At 32.5% G+C, this 22,300-nt stretch overlaps 1 protein-coding gene across 8 annotated transcripts in view; it reads left to right on the top strand.

The window, feature by feature from the left end:
* CCDC192 (coiled-coil domain containing 192) overlaps window positions 1-22,300 on the top strand; it is a 323,587-nt gene that overhangs the window by 108,990 nt on the left and 192,297 nt on the right. For all 8 annotated transcript variants that reach the window (XR_012484650.1, XM_074281454.1, XM_074281452.1 and 5 more), the window contains 2 exons: window positions 8,973-9,104; window positions 10,583-10,639. Coding sequence is in view for 7 of the 8 variants with exons in the window: in XM_074281454.1 (XP_074137555.1) it covers window positions 8,973-9,104; window positions 10,583-10,639 (189 nt within the window). In the remaining variant the exon portion in view is untranslated. The remainder of the gene's footprint in view (window positions 1-8,972; window positions 9,105-10,582; window positions 10,640-22,300) is intronic.

Raw genomic sequence — 22,300 nt, 5'->3', positions numbered from 1 at the left:
AATAAAATTCTAAAGCATTTCCAAATCTGTAGCATCTCTAATCCCTCCAAGGTTGATTAAAGCATGGTAGTTCAGGGAATTCTGCCTAGCTAATCCTCTGAAAATGCTTTACCAAAATCTATGGTACACAAAAGACTATGTCCATTTTTCTTCTCCTTTTTTCTTATAATCACTAGGTTGGAAAGCATAATTTTCCCCAAGTTTTTCATCCTTTTCCACCCTAGCATTCCTCTATTAGAGGAATGTGAACTCCTTGAGAGCAAGAACAGCTTTTTGATTTTCTTTTTTTACCCTCAGCACTCAGCACAGTGCCTAGCATCTAATAAATGCTTAATAATAAATACTTGATGATTTGACTTAACTTGACTTGCAATCTCCTTTTCAGAAAGAGAATCACATTTAGAATAGATTTTTTTTGTTAATTTTTCAATTTTTGGAAATTATCACCAAGACAAGTCAAAAAGCTATTAATTACTTCATTGTGGTAGAGAAAGAGCTCCAGCAGAACTATAAGTAACCAAATTCCTCTAGTAGCTACCAGCCTTATATATGCCAAGATAATCTTGAACTAAAAATTCTTTAAGGTCCATGTAAGCAATACTTTGTCATTTATATCACAAATATATTTATTCCTATTACAACAAATGTGTATATTTGCAGTAATATAATTTTGCTTTTGCAGTGATCTGAAACCATTAAGATCATGTGTACCATAATTTGGGTATTTAGGCAGTGCATTATTACACTAAAATGACTGCTTTTAAGTGCAAAGTATTCTCATACTTTCTCAATCTATCATCAAATTGTTTCCAAACAACTACAAGGATTTGGTACAAACACATTCCCAACAGATGGACAGAAACATATACATATGTACATTTTTATTCTATACCCCAAATCAATGTAGTTCCTGTATTCCTATATATTACCTGGTAATTATACCTCATCACCTATGTACTCACATCATCAAGATGTTGTGAACGCTTGTACTTTTATAGCAAAAATGGCAAGATGTTTGAAAGCCATGATCTTTGGATATTATAAAAAATTGAAACCATTATGAGCTATCATTAATATTCTGCAGAAACAAACCTCATATTGCCTCTGTTTTTGGTTTTAAGACCATTTTCTGATTTAAATTTATTTTTTTCTTATGTTAGGATTATCTTCTCTATTCGATTTTCAAATGAACTTGTTGGGAACACTAGTAATTTAACAGTCTTTTTGCGGAAGCTAACTGGTTTGTCATTAGTACAAGAGAAGAAGAACATGTTTGAAGAGTTTCCTTAGAAAGATTAATTTATATAGATATTGTGTAAAAATGAAGCAATATATGCAATTAAACTTTAAACATATTTGTCATTTAATATAGCACTTGCCATTTATCAGTAGAAAAATAAACGTTTTATATTATAACTTCATTCTTATTAATTGTGATGAGGTAGCTAAAAATGAAAAAAAAAAATCCAAACCCTTTCCATTTCTTGGCAAGAGAGCTTATAAATTCTTCTAATATTTTCTACCACATATTTGTGTATTTTCACTTCATTTTTGCTTTAAATCAAAATACAAAGATAAACATAATGTGTAACCAAATTGAAGGACCTGATTTTTTTCTTTTGGCTATGCTACTTTGAGATTTCTCTACCATGCCTCAGGAAGCTCATTTACTGAGAGAACCTTAGTTTTCTGTAGATGTCACCAACCTTGGGACTTCAATTTGTAACTACCATACAGAGGCTTTATTTGATTGAAGGGTGGGGCCCTGAAATCCAAACCTCCATTTTAAAGATTACTTAGCTCAGATAACTCCCCATTTCTCACTTGGCTACAGTATTGGGACTTTTCTGATGTCTTCACCTTGCCACAAAGTTGAGTACCTTTCCACACCTTACTTTATAGTTTCCCTTTATTATTTATTACCTTTACCCATGAGATTATAAACTTCTACAAAAGAATAAACTAATTTTTAAAATGTTTCTATCCCTGATGCTTACCACAGTGCCTGCCACATTTTTGTTGTTGTTGAGCTGTTTGGTGACCTCATTTGGATTTTTTTTGGGCAAAGATATTTGGTTTGTCATTTCATTCTCTGGCTCATTCAGGATTAAGTGACTTGGCCTGGGTCACACAACTAGCAAATGTCTGTGGCTGGATGTGAACTGAGTTATTCTGGATTCCAGGCCTGATATTTTATCTATTGCTCAAATTATTATTATTTTTGACATGAATAAATGCTCTTCTAACTTCAAACAATTAGGGGTGATTGAGTTTTCCAAAACTAGAAATTACTACTACAGAACCTAGAAGTTTCTATAAATAGTTTAAATTAGAAACTGAATATTACTGTTTTAAAAATAGTGTTTGTATAGGAAAAAAGATAGAATGAATCGGTCTTTATGATTTTTACCTGTAAAATTAAAATGGAGCTAACTGGTTCTGAGAACTATATATGTATCTCCATACATAGTGAAGAGTTTCTGCTCAAACTAAGGGAGCTCAGGCAACTTTAAAAACTCTTGCATCAGTTTGTTCCTGCTCAGGAGGTGATTAATTTGTAGAACTCATAAAGACCAGGTCAGGAAACACTGAGAAATAAGGAAGTCTTTGTGTTTAAGCCCCTCCTTCATCTGTAGCATGATCACTCCCTAACTTGGCAGCAGCCACTTTAATTTATTTTTGAATAATGACACAAAGAATCTTATCTTAAGGATTGGAAAAGTTGGCAGGGGAAGAAAAAAGAATAAACTGGAGGACAAAGGAATAATCACATTTAAATAAAGGTGAAAGGGCACTTCTAGGAAATAGAGATTTCTAATTTAGTGAAATTTTATAACTCATTGATCTTGAGGTTTACAATTGAAAGGGAAAGATGTCATCTAGTCCAACTCCTTTATTGTGCAGATAAATAAAATTGGCCCCAGAAAATTTAAATGATGTGGTTAAACTCTCTTTTTAAATAAGTACCGGATTCTCAAGTCTTACACCAACCCCCTCAATTTTTTCATTGTTTTACTCTTCATCCCAATGCTCTCACCTAAAAGACCTCTCCAGAACTCCAGTACACCTATACCATAAGCCATACTAAAACATGACATTACAATAAAACCTGTATCTATCTATCTATCTGATGTACTATGTTAACAATTTTTTTTTTTTGCTGAGAAGTAAGCGAAACATATTTTCATTCATTTCTTCTTGTTGAAATTATTTCTGCTGCCTTTGTATTACAAACCATTCTCTGTAATGATTTCTTCTCTCAGGGAATAGCTTATCCGGGGAATCAAGGGAGAAGAGCTGGACTGGTGCTTTGTGGAATCCCTGGGCTCTTGATTCCTAAGCTGCTTCTACCAATATCTAAAGGCAGGTTGTGGTCAAAGTAGTGGCAATGGTTTGACCCATGTGACATGTGCTATGTTCTTCTCTTTTTTCCTCAGGTGTCTTGTTACTTTAGCTAATTTGACTTACCTTTGGATACTAAAAGTAAAAATATAGGCTAGGTGGTAGATGGAGAAAAATGAGCTAGTCGTCTTGGTTTATCTTTACTTCTGTCTCAAATATATTTATGTAAATATCTAAAGCTAAATTAGATAGTTATCTGTAATAGAGAATTTTATTCTCATTTTAATTACTCATAGGATTTATGATGTTATAATAATTATAAATATTGGTAATCATAAATGCTCTTATTAGAGTTATTTAATTAAGATTATTATAGTTTTTGAGCATATTATTCATATCACTGTTCTGAAGTTCTTTAATGTTTTTATCAAATTATATGACATTTGGCTTATAAACTCCATAGGGGTAAGAACTGTTTCTTATCTAAACTATCTAGTTCCCTGAGAATTATACTCAAGACATAGTAGGCATTTCATAACTGAAAAATTAATAGTCCCATTCTTCTTCTTCTTTTTTTGCTGAGACACTTGGGAGTAAGTGACTTGCCCTGCGTCACACAGCTAGGAAATGTTAAGTATCAGTCCAGATTTGAACTCAGGTCCTCTTGACTTAGGGCTGGTGCTCTATCCACTTGCCACCTAGCTGCCCCTATCCCATTCTTCTTTGAACAGATAAGGAAATTGAGGCTGGGAAAACTGAGTGAATTGCCCAACCTCAAACAGGTGGTAAAGAATTATTCAGAGGAGAGCACATTATAAATTGTAAATCAATATATAACTACAAGCCATCATTACTATGAACCTAACACAAAATAAACACAAAAGTATATACTTTGGATTCAGATAATGAAGTTTACCATTAGCTAAATACATAGGAGTCTTATGGCTCCTTAGAGGAGTAAACAGAGTAAAAGATCACTATTGGATTGGGCAGCAGAAGTCCTCACTTTAAATTTTAGTTCTGTCTTTTGCTGTCTGTATGGCTTTGGAGCAACCATTTTCTTTTTCTGTGCCTTTCACTTTCCTCATCTATAAAATTATGGGATTGGACTAGATGACTTCTAAGATCCTTTCAGGTATAATTCTATCTGCTCTAATCACTTAAAAAAATAAAAACAAAACAAAAAACCTCACCTTTCCTCACTATCTTCTTATTTCTCAAGTTAGATTTAGACTTCTTTCATTGAGTTTGACAAAAGAGAAAGAATTAAACTTCTCTTTAAAAAATGTGATTGACACAATTTTAAAAATATTTTAAAATTTTTAATATTTTTAAATAATAAAAAAATTTTAATGGAAGTTCATTTGTGTATTTCTGATAGAAACCATTAATTTTGTGAATAAATTTAAGCTCACTAACTTCTTAGAAGAGATTTTTGTTACTGAATGCACAAAGGTTTTGTTTATATGAAATTCAAAACACCTACTTCATAACATAGAATTGATCTTCAAAAAAGAGAAGTGAAATCACAAAGTTTAGCTGTAATATATATTGTAGTTGTTAACTTGAATTTCTTTCTGTGTACTTTGCTGCTTTTAAAAAAATCCTAGATACACATATTTTAATTTAGTCAATATTCCTTAAATTTTCCTGAACTGAACATTAAACTTTGAAATACATTTTAAGTCACTACTAAAAAAGAGATGAAAGAAATGTAGATTTTGACTCCAGTGCATAATAATAACCATTTTTAAAATAGCTTAAATCAAACAGGTTCTTAATTCTAGCAAGCAATAGTATGATGTCGTTATCAAAAGATCCTTTAGTCTCAAAGATGTGAATTCCCTCCTCCTCTTCATCCTTCTGCCCTGGTTACAGGTTCCCTAATGTTTGATCCTTAGGCTTGATCCCTATACATTTCCATTCTCTCCACTGGGTGATGGGATGTGTGTGTGTGTGTGTGTGTGTGTGTGTGTGTGTGTGTGTGTGTGTGTATGTCTGTAGGAGAGTGTACCCTAGATTTTTGATGGGGAAATGGTATAGGCTATTCTATTACAATTTTTCTTAATATTCTATTCCATTAAATGATTTAAATTTTTTTCTAGTTGACTAAAAAGAAACTTTTATTTAATGGGGACCTAGATTTGAAATGTTGTATAGTATTGGGAATAGAGAAATGCATTTATATTGTGAAGACAGTGCCATATTTTCAGTATTTCCAGATAAGGAGAAAACAATAAAGCCTGATGTTCTTAAGTTGTCATCAGATATTAATTAGAATGGGAAATAAACCTTGTCCTTCAGAAAAGGACTATGAAAATCTCAATAAAGAATTCCCATGATGTATTTGGTCATATTTGGGGCAGCCTGGGGCAGACTGAACCATCTTTCCTTTGGAGAAATTACCTATATTCCCCTTTGAATTCATTTTCAAATATTTATATGGCAAATATAAGAAGGTATTACTGTAATTCCACAATTGGCACCCAGGATACTATAATTTCACATCTAGGGATGTAAGTGTATCTTTAAAACTGATTTTAGTGGATACAAGTGTAGCCCTCCCTCTTGACTACCCCACTTCCACTTTCAGTGGTTGGGCAGATACCTGATACTTCTTTGTCTACTTCTTCAAAGTTGTAGGGATAACTCTGAAGGGCCGTCAGTCATAAGCTCCTACTTATATGCTTGCCATTATCAGACAATGCACTAAAATATAGAGAGCCACTGAGTTAAAGCATTTCCTCCAAAGTGGTGTATTTTTTTCTTCTACATATAAAGTCCTTAAGGATAAAGAGTTCAAACTTAAGATCCAAAGGTATTGAGACACAGGAATAGTGAACATGTAGAAAGTATAAACACATTTCCTGGTAATAGAAACACTTTTTTGTATTTGTGGCATACATTTTTTTTCCTGGTTCAAAGAATCATACTCCTTGAAATTTATTTATTTACTCAGGTGCATATATTCACATACAACCAAATATGCTATTTGTATGACCAAAAATATCTGTCACTGGTTTTTCCTTCTCGGTTCCTAGGTGGATGCATGTCTCCAATTGATCCTTTTAATCCCTCTAATAAGTTGTCTTTGGTGGGAATGGCAATCCCTCAGGATTCATTTCCTTCCACCTCAACTCATTCTTTGTTGCTTTCTTATAGAGGAGCTGCCTCCTAAAGGTGTTCATGACCTTGTTCTCTACTACTTGACTGTCTCACTACTGAACTGGTGTTGAAATTTCTCTCCATTTTAAAGCTTCCAAAGACATGGTTGGTGTGTTTGATTAGGCAATCATGCTGTTATCTTCTTGAACTAGTTAAAGAGGAATTCACATCTGACAAAGGAGTCATATATAATCATATTCTCACATTGAAAACAATTTAATAACAATAAGAATAACCTTAATCTAGTCTGGTGACTACTGAAATGGGAATGTTGAATCACTTCTCTGACATGCGGAGGAAAATAACAAAAAATGTTTCTGAGAGAAACCCTTTCAAAGGAGATAACTAAGGTCACATGATAAGAAGGAAGAAACAGAAGAGCAGGACAAATAAATCACAGAACTGAGATGAACATTATCTTAAAACTTTTTTTTTTTAACATACTGTTTCCTTTCACATTAATTTATAGATGAGGAAAGTAAGATCTTTTAACATCTTGTCCAGTGTTTTTTCTACTATTAACCTTTTAGATTTTTTAAATCTAAGATCTTAGATTTCAGAAAGAAAAATATATCCAGTCTCTTTCAAATAGTTAATAACATAAAACAACATGAGAAAATACTGAAGATTTCTTGGTGAGGAATGATGTAAAGAAAAAGATCACCATCAGCAGATGGTTTAGAAATTATATAGAATAAACAACCACAGATTGGAGAACCAGCCCTGGAGACAGGAGGATTTGAATTCAAATCTGACTTCAGACACTTAACACTTCCTAGCTGTGTGACTATGGGCAAGTCACTTAACCCCAATTGCCTCAGCAAAAACAACAAAAAAAAAAAAAACAAAAACAACTACAGATTGATGAAGGGGAACATTTCAGATGGGGAAGGCCAACCTTACCAAAGGTCACCCATAAAAGATGGCCAGACTATAAGATGAGAAAAATGAAGAGAAATCCTCTTGACATTTTCTAGGGATTATCATAGAAAAAAAAACAACTAGAAGAATAAGCCTTGTGAATGAAAGGAAAAAATATGGAACCCAAAAATGCCACCTGAATTTCATAATAATAAGAAGTCAAAATATTGCTGAATTGCTGGGATCACAGACATTTTGGACAACCTCCCATTTGGAAGACCTCAGAAAAATAGAGAATCCTGGGGTTAAAATTATTCACAAGTATTCAGAGACCTCAGTTTATTTTGAGGCTTAAGTGACCTTGAGGAAGGAATGTTTGCTCAAGTTTGGGAATGTAAAGAGAGGCAAGAGTCAATAAAAAGAGAAAGAAGATAGACATATGACAGTTATTGGAGATGAGATCAGGAAGAACTGATTTTAAAGCAGCTGGTGACAGTGAATTCCAGTCAGCAACCACATTCTTCACATTTTTTCACCAGAATTTAAATATTTAAATCTTTCTTTGGAAATTGAGAGGGTATTTGAATGTTTGCCTACATAATTTACTTTAATGGATACTGCTAATAAATTACATGATGATTGTTATTTGCCTAATATTGAAAGAGAGGGAACTATTCCATGGGATATTTTCCTAGTGTTTTTCTGGGTTGTGAATTTGAGCCAAATAGTAATGATGTTTCTCTACAAACTGAGTAAATTCTGAGAATATTCCAGAATACACCCACTAGATTATCTTTGAACTTAGAGAAAATGGTTAGTGTGGTTGTCACTAAGTATACTTGAAAGGCCAAGAATTTTATTATTAAAATCAAAGTAATTTCATCCCTGAGTTAGCTTGATTATACATTAGTTCACCCTTGTATGTGATTGGATCTATGGCTGAAAAATCTTGTAAATGCCCCGATCTCTTATCTACCCTATCCATGTCAGATGGTTTCTATGACCATTATTCAAAAGACTCAAAGCTCCCACCATATATACAGAGCTCTTGGCACAGAATTATAATTTTAAGAAATTTTTCTAGTCAATTAGACCATGCAGACTAAGTTCTAAGGCAGCATGATGAGACAAAAAAGTTCTGAATTTGGAGCCAAAGAATCTGGGTTGAATTCCGTTTTTTAAATAATTTATTACCTGTATAGAAATGAGAAAATAACATTTCTGGGATTTACTTCTTTCATTTACCTCCCTAATAAAATAAGAAGGCTTTATTAGATCTTTAAGGTCTCTTCCATTTCTTACCCTATTACCAAATAGTTTTGAAGCTCAGAGAAAAGGAAAGTTGAGGATTGAAAGTCAGAGTGTAGTAGGATACAAGAAGGTACACTAAAATGAAATCAATTTATTAGACAGCTCTTGCACCAGGAAGAACATGTTTATTAATATAAATAAAATTAGCATTCTTTTACTATTATATATTTATCATCTTCAAGAAAAAAGCCAGTAGTTCTTCTCCAGATTATTTTTCATTTTAGATGGAATCAACAGCTTTTAAAGGGAGCTCTTCTTCCACTGACTTGTATTTTATAACTTAATCTATTTAGCTTGTGGTGTCTGAAGAAATTAAGTCAAAATTACTTGAGCAAGTGTCCTGGCTAGAAGAACAACTAGAGGCAGCTAACAATAAGGTAGCAAGGGGGCAACCATGTGAAGACATCATGCATGCCAAAAATCAGGTATGTAACAAAATAATTCATCTACTCTGACCCATATCAATGCTCAAATAGCCTCATCATTAATAAAACCTCTACCATAGTAGCTAGAAGAAAAAGGAAATTTCTGCAAATTTTTTCTTTTCCAATTAGAATTTAAGGGCATGATTGAAAAACTAACAAATGAATGTTTAATTTCATTTCAAGACATCATATTACCTGTTGAAAAATCACACAAAAATCCAATAGTTACTTTAAAAAATCATTGCCCTTCATCCATTATTAAATTTATTGAATTCTGTAACTATCAAGAATGGGATACCATTTTTCCTTAGTATGCAAAGTTGAAAAATTCTTTTCATATAATAAAATTCCAAAAATTAGAGATATTAAAATTGGAATTGAGTTCATATGAAAAAATGAATTCACTTTTGATACTTCTGCAAATTTATATGAATGAATTGTGTTTTTGTTGAATGTAAGAGCTTGTTTCTGGATTTTATTTCTATAGGAAGTGAAAAACAGAAGCAGTTATATCATATTCGACCCTATTTCTTCTTAATTAATTTTTTACAAGTGATCACACTAGAGTTATAGATGGTGATGATGATAATGATGATTTAAGAGTGCTAATGATAGGAATGGTATAGGAAATAGGTTCTTATAATAATAGTTTCTTTAAAATGATGCTTCACATGATAGATAAATCTATCATAAATTCATAGGATCATTACTTTTTTCTTAGCTAACATGTGATATTATATACGATCTTGTGTGCCTAATAACAATTGATGTGCACCAAAAAACTTGTCAAAAGTGGATGTGCCAACAGATATTTAACAAATGTTTCTTTGAAAAAAAAGTACAATGACACACATTTAATATTCACTATTAATGTTTTCTCCATACCTTTTCCTAAGTCTAGACAGTCAACAAAACAATAAATCAAGTAGATTTTTATGGTATTTTCTGATTTCTAGGGAATAGTTACACTGAAAATTTAACAATTAACTTTCATTAGATTGGTTCTAGTACTTCCTTGGTGTAAAGATTTATATTTTGAATTTTAAAATTTCCTGATTCAGTGAGAAATGTATGTTTCATTAAATTATGACACATAATTATCTTCATTTGACTTAGTTTCAGACTATTCCTTACTCTCTTTTCCCAATTCCATTCAGCAATGAGGAAGCATATCATTTGCCAATTTAAATTCAAATGATGATGCATCACTGCTTGTTTGAAATTAAGGTTACTTTTTCATTCTAATTGATATCAGGTAGGTAACTTAACAATGATTTTAATAATTATTTTAGAAAATAATTGTGGATTTTTTTTAGTTGGGAAGCAATAATCATGCTCTTTTTCCTATGAAATGATCTCTAATATAAATATATATATATATGTGTGTGTGTGTGTGTGTGTGTGTGTGTGTGTGTGTGTATAATATATATAATGAAGTGAGAAAGTTAATGTGATTAAAAATTTCCTCCCCTTTCCAGTACATAGAAAAATTACAAGCTGAAGTTAAAGCTTCACAGGAAGAACTTGCCACTCATGTAAGTTTTCCCTTTTTTTTTCTTTCTTTTTCCTGCAATTCTTATCTTGTTCCTATATTTGTAATAATTGAATCATGCAAATAAAGACATTTGCTTTCACTGATCATATATATTTTTAATTGCTTAAAATGTTAACAGAAATATTTTTATGGGATATCTAGAAGGGGATTATAGAATAAAAGAGATTTATCCTTCAGCATATTGAATTATAATATCTCAAAATAAAGATATTTATAATAATATAAAACTTTAGAGGATTATTTTAATAGAAATAGAATTCTAATTTTCAATCATAATAAAGTCCAAGTGATACATTTATAAAAAGGCAGGGTTCAGTGAACTTTTAATAAGTAGCTAGAAACTAAGGAAAAGATGGTGAAAAACTTATAGGCTAGGATTAGGAGGGAGCTAAATTGTTGAGTATTTTAGGATCATATAACTAGACTGTCTCTCAAAAGGTCAACTCCATTTTGCTGACTCCAGGCAAATGAAGATTTAAACTTTCTAGAATATAGTTCCAATAGAATATATTCCATTCTCTGGTTAATAGAGTGATGATGTAACCTCATCATGATTGATTTTAATTAATTTTAATTAAACCAACTTCCTTTCTTCTGATCCCCTTTGAATATGACAAATTCCATTAGCATCATTCATCTTTTGGGGAAAAAGTTTAAATACTGGCAATTTTAAATATTGACATACAATAATTTCATAAACATTTAAGCTATCCCTTCAATGTCTTTTATCTTTCTTCAAGAACCTATTTACCATAATCCTATCTTTATATCTTTTTTGATATCAAGAAAATCATTTCCTAAGATACTACTTTCATATATGAAATGGGGCTAATAAAATACACACTACCTATATTATGTAACTGTTGTGAAGATCAAATTAAATCAAATTTGTAAAATGTTTTGAAAATCTAAAATATATAAATGTTAGATGTTATCATTTAAATTATTTTATTTCTTTCCACTGATGAAGAATCTGTAATACTCCCTTGTAATATGATTTAGGAGGCAGTAAATGATGTGGTTGAAGTTCAGAGATTGTTGTAGGCATCAAATGTTGGGGTTTGGTCATATGAAGAATTCACAATGGCTATTTTCTTTGGAAAAAGATAAGTTTACTTAAGAGAAGAGTTACAGCAAAATAAAGAGATATAATAGACACCAGGAGTGGTAAATATGAGATAGAAAAAACAAGTTCTCTAATGGAAATCACAATTAACTAGGAAAAAGAAATATACCTCTATTGACTGGCAGATTAAATCCTAAAAGGGTTTTAGCATTCTAAAAGAGTTAGTTAGCTATAAGCAGGAAAAAGATACCATGAAGGGGGATGAGAGGAGAGACACCAGGTAGCACCGGGGAGGGAGGGCAGAAAGATATCACAAAGCAGAGCTGTGTCAGAGTATAACTCCAAAAGGGATTCAGTAAAAATGGCATGAGCCATGTTCAGATTTATAGGAGAAATATAACCTCAGGGATTTGAACATAACATGAATTTCTGACTAGTTAGAGCAAGGTGGGACTACCTAAGACCTCCACAGAGGGTGGGACTATAAGACTAATTTGATTCCCATCACTGCCCTTCCCCGCTTGTCTCAGAAAGTAATTTTATCACTACTTCGGGGTCTCTTAGCTAATCGTTCCTAGTTAGTCAGGACCTCATCACTTGTGTCCTATTATATACATGAAGACTTGCCTTTTTGGAAAGACAGCATGATGTAGTGAAAAGAGCATTAGATTTGAACTTTAAAAGAACTGGGTTTGAATCTCAATCCTACTATATGATCTTAGATAAATCACTTAACCATTCCAGGCCCTCATTTTTTTTTCCTCCTTCAAATGAAAGAATCTGATAACATTATTTGTAGGGTCTCTATTAATTACTCTGGTTTTTTTGCTTATGGACACATGATAGTGAATATATAGCCAGTGATCTTGGAGGTGGAGCAATAGGGAATAATACTTTTTACATTTAATTTCCCATGCTCTGTTACCTGATTTTCCAACAATAAACAATAATAGTGAAGGGACACAATTTAGTCATATTGTACCTCCCAGGGTTCAGCTCTATATGTCACATCTAAAAAGAAATATAAGATAAAAATCTAAAATACTACTCACTGTAACAAAAAGGGTATACCAAATGTATTTGGGACAGCTTCATTTTCAAATATAGTAGAGGACTGATATCTTCCCCATATTTTATACTTATATTTTTTCCTCTACCTGAAATACTTTGCCCCATTCCTACCATATTTTATCACTTTGGATCTTATATTTTCTTTTTGATTCAACTTTGGTTCCATTTCTTCCTATCATGACCAATTCTACCCTGCCATGATTTTTCCATTTATTGTAGATTCATACAGATTGTATCATATCAATTTGAGTTTACTGTTTTGTTAGAATTGAAAGGAACCTGAATTTATTTATTTATTTATTTATTTTAATATGATGTTAACTACAAAACTTGTAGATTAGAAATGACATTTCCATGGTCACATGCTATGCCCATGATTCATTTATATGCCTATGTGAATATATATGTAAAAGGGCACTGTAATAGCAGTTGGGGGTCTACATTGTTTCATGTATTTCTTTCATTTAAAAAGGCAGTGTATCATTAGTTAATTATATAAAAGAGTATAATACATAAAGTATCTCTCTTCTAGTCATCAACCAAGTTGTCTCATCAGTTTCCTTGATACAGATTTAGGGGAGCTCTTAAAAAGTAACATATTCCCATTGGTAAACCAAGAATATGTAACCTACAAATAATGTAATTATTCCTTTGCAGCCAAGCTGCGCTTTTTTTTTTTTTTTTTTGACAAAACTAGTGAGTCAACTTTAATGTTAAACTAGGGGATGATGCAATGGATGGCTAAAAAGATTTTTTTTTAAAGAATAGAAAATGTATGGCTCCAATATTATGTCACATCTGGAGTGTATTTCCTCAATAAATGACCCCTATATTCACATCAAAGAGGCAATCAACATACAGTGGCTATGTGGTTTGTTAACCATGAGAAAATTAAGGAGAAAATTATTTAGTGCTCCAATTTGGAGCTATTGTGTCTTCAACTATTTAATACTGTCTTCAATATACTTTTCCCTGTTATTAGAGGTATCTGGAAAGAAAGGTCCTAAAACACTTATTTATATTCACAGATCCTGAAAAAAGATTGTGTGTACCTGGAAACAGGGATTCAGATTAATTTGCATCAAGAAAAATCAGAGGGGTGATCTTTAGAGAAATCATCTTCCTTCCATCTCATTTGATGGTGTCAGGAAGATAAAGAGTATTATCATTTTTGTGTGGGGATGGGGTTGGATAGAGGAAGTGGGAAAATGAGTAAATTGAAGAAATGGGAGGTAAGGGTGTTTTGAAAGAGTATCAATATATATATTGAAGTTCCAGTGTGAAGGCAAGAGTTGAGGAGGAGAGAAAAGAGTGAATCAGGCACTTATCTCATTGATGATGAAAAGAGAGTGTTCTTGAAGTTGTCAGGTAATAGCAAACAGTGTCTTGGGTAATAAATATGCATTGAATGAACTTCAAGTAAGAAGAGGTATTGCTAGAGGTAGAAAATGAGCCTGGAAGTGGCAAAATGGTGAACAGAGACTAATCCGATTCTCATACCCTAACCAGTTAATTGGGGAAATTAAAGTTCCTCTAATTAAATTCCATGAATATTTGTGTTAGTCCAAGGAAGACCAACTATTTTCCTTAAAAATTGGGCAGTTACTAATCATTACTCTGGAATTAGAATATCTGTAAGATGTTCTGGAAAATCAACATCATGGCTTTATCTTGGTCATCATTTGAATATATCCTTTGACATTTACCTAACAGCCTGAAAGCATGTGTACTTTGGGGCTAAATTTTCTTCTTTGACATTTCAATGCATAATAATTACTTAGAACTTTAAAAAAATAAAATGCATTCTTTCTCCTTCCCAAACATGAATTTTAATAGAAACAGTTTGTGTTCAGAAACAAGGACAATCTTTACTTGTTCATTTTTTTCTATTCATTCTGAGTAGTTTGTTTTGTTTTTGCTTTTTTTTTTTTTTTTTTTTTTTTAACCAGAGGATGTTTGTAGAATTAAAGATCTGACAAAGGAATAGGGGATGTCCTAAAGAGGAATAGAAAGGGCATTTCTGCACATCATCACCTGAGTAAGAATAATTTTTTTTTTAGTAAGCAATTTCCAGTGCCATAGGGAATGGAAAACTACAGATGAAAAGTTTTGCAACGAGAGAAGCTATTTACCATCCTTAAGAGGCAATTCTGACTATATTTCTCTTGTCTTTTCCCTCTTATTCAGTCCTAAACTTTTTTCTTCTTAACTTTTACTAACCTAACCTAACCTAACTTCCTCTCTATGCTTCCTGAGAAGAAGCTGTCATAATTCGACTCCAATACTTGTTTCTCCTTGTAAATGAGTATCACTGTTAGAAGCTCTTTGCTTTTGTGACACATTTTCTCATCTGTAAAGTATTAAATGAAGTGAATTGGAAATGTTCAAAGTTTGACACAATTCTAGACACACATTTTTATGTCTATATATATAATTTGTTATAATATGTATAAATTATATATCATATTATATATAATTATATATTATAAATGATTATTTGATATATATAATATAGAAAACAGAGGAATTTACATCAATAAAGTAACCATTTGTGATCTCAGAGTAGTGTTTTCCAGATTTTTGATTAAGCATTTCTGTCTGTTAAAAAACCCCACAAGCATTCCCAATATATGCATATTTAATTATAGATTTTATATATGTCTAGAGTCTAAGCCAGGGGACTTTCTAGGTGTGTGTTGCTGTTACAGTGGCAGTAGGGCAGAGGTTGGACAGGGCTGAGTCCAGGGTCAAGGACTGAACACTGGAAGGGAATAATTTCTGGCTTGACTCTCTGACTTTCTTACTATACTATGGTAAGAAAGGAGGAAGAAGAAGGAAGAGGGATGTGTAGGTAGGAATTGCAGTTAAATGTGGAATGACTACCTGCTAGTCTACCTGCCTAGTATCATTGTGCTAAAGGGCCAGTAAAGCTTGTCTTAGGGCTAGTTGTATCCCACAAAAATAATAGAGAGGTGTACTGCTTTCCTCAGTTCTATAGACACACATTTTAAAAGTTTTTTTGTGTACTTGGGTCTAAGAGTAAAGGGAAAAATGATTTGAGACTAACTTTAAGTTATGTTGGGTTTTTTTTCCTCACTTGATTCTCACTGCTACTGAAGTGCTCTCACTAAGAAAATGCTCTTTACTTTCTTCTGTCATATGGCTTGAATTTCTCTCCAGTGCATGATCTCTCAAATAGAATTACATGAATTTCTTGAGGAGGTATTATTTTTAATCTTGTCTCCTTAGAAATCTCTGAAGATGCTGATGTCCTTTTTTTTTTTTCAAGATGAAAGGGAAGAGGTTTCTAATTTTAAACACGTGTTGCATGAAACTCTTTAGGTGCAGATAATTGCCATTTTTGAGTTTCATATGAAAAGTTCCATTTCTGGTTTATTCTCTCCTCTCAGTTTTATACAATATTTGGATTTTAAAATTTTGGTTGGAGGGAACATGTATATACTAAGGGTAGAAGTAGAGAACCAATTCTGATGTTATGAATAAAGCAATTAATTGTCATATGATAAACTATTTATTTTAAAGACAGATATGCATATGCTTAAAAGGAACCAACCAGTCTTCATTGAGTAGTCCAGAGCTGAGTAATTTTTGCTAAAAAAAAAAAGAAATCAGTGATTATCAATACAAAATTTAAAAATTTTTTTGCCTTAATCTCTCCCTGCCCCATCTTTTTTTAGAGTTTATGGTAAATTTAGGACAGAAAAGAGAACAGAATAGGAATGATCTGAATTATCTGTACAGACCAAGAAAGACTGAAGCTCTGAGAAAAGAGGAATATTTATCTATCAACTGTTTGTGCTTTCTTCAATTCTTTGTTGATCCTAACCAGTCACCTTCTACATGTTTCAAGGGATAATTAAGTTGGGAGCCATCTTTCATGAATTATTATTGTCTGTCCTCAGGGAAAAAGTGTCTAGAAAGAAGGCTGAAGCCAGGCAAAAGGGGGTAGCTTGACATCTGCAGGCCTGGGGGAAGAATGCTAGAGCACAACAGAGTAGGAGGGGGAGAAAGGAACAAAGAAAACAGTCTTTGGAAGCTGGTCAGAAGGAATTGGAGGAAATAAGAATAAAGAGTGGGTACTGTTCTGTTTTGTGGAAGTAGCTAATGAGAACAAGACTAGATGTTTATATTAAGCATTGAAAACAAGTTATATCCAGTTTGAACTCTTGAGAATGTTTCCCCCTCAACACTCCAACATGGGTGGAACACACATAACTCTAGAAAAATTGTTTGTGAGATAATTAAAATAATTAAAGTACTCTATAGCAGTAATCCTTAGGAAGGCTACCTTCATATCAATTCTTTGCCATAAACAAAGTTCCCTAGACCTGGGTTTGGATTGTTTTGAACTAGTTTTCATTTGCATTCAATATGTTGTTGTTCCATACATTAATATGTCCTACATGTTGTTGTTGTTGTTGTTCAGTTGTTTTCAGTCATGTCTGAGTCATTGTGACTCCATTTGAGGTTTTCTTGGCAAAGATACTGGAATGGTTTGCCATTTCCTTCTCCGGTCTATTTTATAGATGAGGAAACTGGAGCAAGCAGGGTTAAGTGGCTTGCCCAGAGTCACATAGCCAGTTAAGTGTCTAAGGTCAGATTTGAGCTAGGAAAATGAGTTTTCCTAACTTCAGACCTGGTACTCTATCCACTGAGCCCTTTAGCTGCCCCAAGGTCTGACTTATGAATAAATACTAAGTCACAGAAGAGCTTTCTGGGGAAGGGAAGAGGATCCTTGTCTTAAAGAAAAGAGTAAAGACCAATGGGAATGTTCCTCCGAGGTATGCCAGATGCCTGCCTTATCCTAAATCTGTGTAGAGCTACACTGCACTTTAAAAATTAAAATAGTGAAAATAAATTCATATTTAGATCATAAGCTCTTCGAGAGCAGAAGCTGGTATAAATTTTCATCTTTGTATCCCGAGCCCAATAGCACAATGTTTGGTATAAAGTAAACACTTAATTTTTGTGGAATTTAGCTATGTTTTTAAAACTTGTGGATTTATTCTAATTTTTAAAAGTCTTTCATTTTTAGCTCATTCTCCCTGTGCCTACAAAAAGTATCAACCAGAAAAGAAAACATCCTTTCTTACTTGTTCACTTTATAGGTCATCAAATTCAATTTTTCAGAGAAATAAAACTATAATTTAAATACCACACATTTTAAGCAGTTGATCTGCAAGATATAAAATGGGTAAAGTAAAATGGTAGCAAAGTACACAGACTACTAAGACTAGATTGGACCTCAGAATGTAATCTCATTGTAAAGAATAGTCATAGGCATAGGTTGAGAAAATGACTTGCCTAAAGAATCAAAATTCAAGTACTCTGATTGCAAAATTAGTGTTTATTTCACTCTAGGGGTTCTTAGCCTGAAGGCTGTGAATGTATATCTCCTAGTACTTTGATTCTTTCATTAGAATCAGTTTCCTCTGTAAGCCTAAATTTTGTTCTATGAATTTAAAACCATTATTATTCTGAGGAGACCTAGGCTCAAAGTGACCTAAATGTCAAAAGGGGCCATTCATTATACAAAAAAAAGATAAATAGCCCCTATATTGTATTATGTGCAGATGGATATTTCAATTCTTACTTCTACCCAAGTTAAGTTGAAAAATCTCTTGAAAAAGACTGTGGGAGTAGAGGACGAGAGAGATTTTATTCCATCTGAGAGAATCATGAAGGTTAGTGTAAGTGGCTAGAAATGGGGCTAGGAGGGAGGGAGAGACAACTTAGCTTTGGACTGGCAGAGAAAGGAATAGTTTACTCTCTGTCACTGCTACCAGAATTGTCAACTGAAGAGAGGCTCAGAAACAAATCAGAATATTGCTCTATGGGTGTCCCTTAATATTAAGGCTTGGGATATTTGTTCTACTCCCAACCCAGGGATATATGGCAAGAACTTGGAGGCTGTATAATGACAATTATGAATTGCTGTTTCCTCTGGCTTCCTAACGTCTCGTTTCCTTTTGGAAATTAGTTTGATGAAGTAATATCTTCTTTATAATACTCCTATAATGTTATATTTGCATCTGGTGGGGCTTTGGAAATGTTACAGGTCAAATTTGTTGCCTTTAAAACTTGAATCCAAAAGATTATAGAAATATTTCTCATTTCTTTTTCCTGGGTATAACTGAATTTTAAAGAGAGAATGGTAGGATTGGAGAGCAAGCAGTTCAGAGAGTCAAGAAGGCCTGGAATTAAAGTCCAGCCCATTGAAATACATCTACTTTGTGACTATGACAAGTCACTTAACTTCTCTGTCCCACGCAATGCAGGATACCCATCAATAAATATTTGTTAAGTACTTTCTATGTGCCAGGTGTGTCCTAAGTGATGGGAAGACAAAAAATATATAAGTAATAGATGAGTTGCTGATTTGTATCAGTGGAGGGAATTTTCATACAGGAGTTCTTTACATTAATGAAATCACATATGGACCCTGGCCATATTTATTTTAAAAATTATTTAGTGTCTACTACATAAAAATCACTATGCTATATGTTAGGAATGTAAATATAAAAATGAAATGGTTCTTGCTCCCAAGGAATTTATAGTCTTATGAGGTAGATTAAAATTCTCACACTCTTACATTCTAAATTTAATTTACCTTATTCTGAATTTTTTTAAAGCTATGGGTCTTTGAGTACATGAATGTTAACTCTCAAGGGATGAGTATTTTATTTTTGAGCCAAGAATATATAGAAATAAAAATGATTTATTTTTCCCTTACCTATTAGAAAATCATTATATGTCAATTAATTAATTCATACATTTGTGGCAAGGTCCCAATCAACTCTGACATCCTTTATTACTTTGAGTTTATTTAAGAAGTCTTGGGTATTCATAATTATGTAAATATAGCTCAAAATCTCATTGCAGTGCACAATCACATTTTTGTGGTCCAGGAAGAAATTATAAATCAAATAGTAAAAGTATTTCATTGAGATAGAATAGTAATAAAATAACAAGGAAAATTCAAGCAATGGAATTATTTTCAGCCTCTTATTTACAAAAGGACATACATAATCTTCTAGAAAACTTATATGTGGGTAAGAAAAGTGTTTTCCTATTCAGAGGCTGAAGAAACAAATTCCAAGTCTATTTTCAGTTTGGTCTTGGTATTTGGCATGGAGATTTGTTGCAACTTAAGTGCAATAATTCAAATTACTAACTCCAGAGTAATCAGGAATTTTCCAGAACTCCTGGGTTGAAGAATGTAGCTTTAGATTAATTTTCATGATGATGATTCTTTTCTTTGCTCAGCTTTATAGCCCAACTGGTTCCTCCCTACTTTCATCTACTCCTTAATACCTCACCTCTCTTTCTAAAGCTTGAGCCTCTCAGAAGAAGGGTGATTATTAATAACAACAAAGTACGTAGGTATGAAATATCATCATAGCACAGTTTAGAATAAAGTAGGGAAAACATACTTTTTATACTTGATATTTCTTTGTTACTCTCTAGCATATTTTGACTTGTTTGTAAAAACAAAGGTAACAAAGGGAAAGTGTTAATTTATATTACTGAAGTTATAATTTTGTAAAAAATAGAGTATAATTGGATGTGTTATGTGTTGTTCCTTCTTTTCTCAATAATCTCCCAATATTGGGAGCTTATGTGCAGAGCTTATAGAATCTTTAAGAAACTTCAGTCTTACTCTTATGAACAGGTATTGAAATTGGAGGCATTCATGGCATATAAAAGGAAATAATCATTTTTATAGACTTAAGAAGTAGGAGGGACAATAGAAATCATTAAGTACATCTCCCCCTTTTTTACAGATACGGAAAATAAAACCTGAAGAAAACATAATGAGCCCTGGGCTAGTCTGGCCTTTATCAGTTAATGTCTTTGTAACCTTGGAAAATTATCTTAATTTCTAAACCTTAGTTTTCTCATCTGTAAAATAGCCTGTCCTTGGATTGGTATGATAAGCAAATGAGATCATAAATGCCTTTTATAAGCTCAAAGCAATGGAGAGGCAATGATTATACAAATCAAAAATTAGTTTCATATATATATATATGTATATAAAACAGATAACAGATTTATATCTATATGTAATATTCAAATGTTCATATATTGAGACACTTTTTAATACTTAAATGGATCTTGTGATATCATCTGTTGTTCCAAAAATGGGATATCTATATATGTCAGGAGCTGGGTATAAACAGTCTTTAATACTTCAATGGATCTGTCTGTGATGCACCTAACAGTGCAGCTTGTAACCCATTCACCCCTTTTCATTCTTTAAATTCACCATAGGAAAGCCACTCAATATACCAGCATGCTCCTCATATTTTTCTTAATATTATGTGGGAAATAATATAGTACAGTCTATCAATCTATTATCCTTTACTTTTACTAATTGATCAGTCAACCTCTTTTTCTGATCCTACATCTCTTATTATTCTGTTTTATTGTACACAAAAGGGTATTGATTTTATTATTCTGTTTTATTGTACACAAAAGGGTATTGGCTAATATGCATTTGATTTTTGCCTTTAGGTAACTTGCAAATTTGATTCTTGAGATATTGCATTATTCTATTATTTATAATAAAATAGTCTCAGTGGAAGAATATTGATATATTATTGGAAGGACCAGTCTAAATAATTTCTTCTTTAATCAAAAATATAATTAAAACAGATGAGAATTGAAGACAAGACTACCAGAATAGAGGAATATTAATATAGAGTAGATACTGGATCTAAATATTTGGTATAGATGGTGTCAGCCATTAAGGAATTTCTTAAAATCCTTGTTGGTTTGGCAATGATCTATAATTTCACATCAAAAGATCTCCTTGAATTCCTATTTTTTTATTTCCATGCAATCTGGAGAAACAGTAGTATTCTAGTCAGATCTGTAATTCTCGTGTCTAGATCATCCACCACAAAATGTGTCCAGGGCAAGCATGAAAGCCATTCTTAAATAAGTTTTTGAAGATTAATTCTGTTTAGTAGTACACGGAGTGGGATGAGAGAGGAAGAAAGTCAGGAAGGAACTCACCTTGCTTAGAGCCATTGGAAAAAGAAAGCATGTCATGTGGTTTCCTTCTTTAAATGATTATTCTTGGTGCTAAGCCTGTTTGCTTTTTTTTTGTTTTGTTTTGTTTTGTTTTACCTCTTGAAAAAAAGTACAAGTTCTTTTTTATTTTATTTTATTTTTATTTTCAGCACCCTAAGTCAAAGAAGCAATTTCCCTGTCCTAGTTATAGAACTACTTCCAAAACCATGGTAAACCACAACTATAACATAACCAAGATTTACTACAATTTCCTGTTTAAATCATCAGCTCATTGAACAGGAATTATACCATATTCTGTTTTACAAAGGGTCTGTCACACTTCAAATACTTGGCAAATGTTTAAAATATAAAATTTGTAATGATATTTTTCCAGGCAGATATAAGTTCTTTGGACCCATGCTGAAAACACCTTATGGTCACCAAAGTTAATAGTGCTTAAAAGAAAAA

Source organism: Sminthopsis crassicaudata, chromosome 1 (genome assembly GCF_048593235.1).
Source record: "Sminthopsis crassicaudata isolate SCR6 chromosome 1, ASM4859323v1, whole genome shotgun sequence".
NCBI classification, from domain to species: domain Eukaryota; kingdom Metazoa; phylum Chordata; class Mammalia; order Dasyuromorphia; family Dasyuridae; genus Sminthopsis; species Sminthopsis crassicaudata.
Note: the sequence above shows the minus strand (reverse complement) of the source record. Positions and strands in the feature narration are given on the sequence as shown.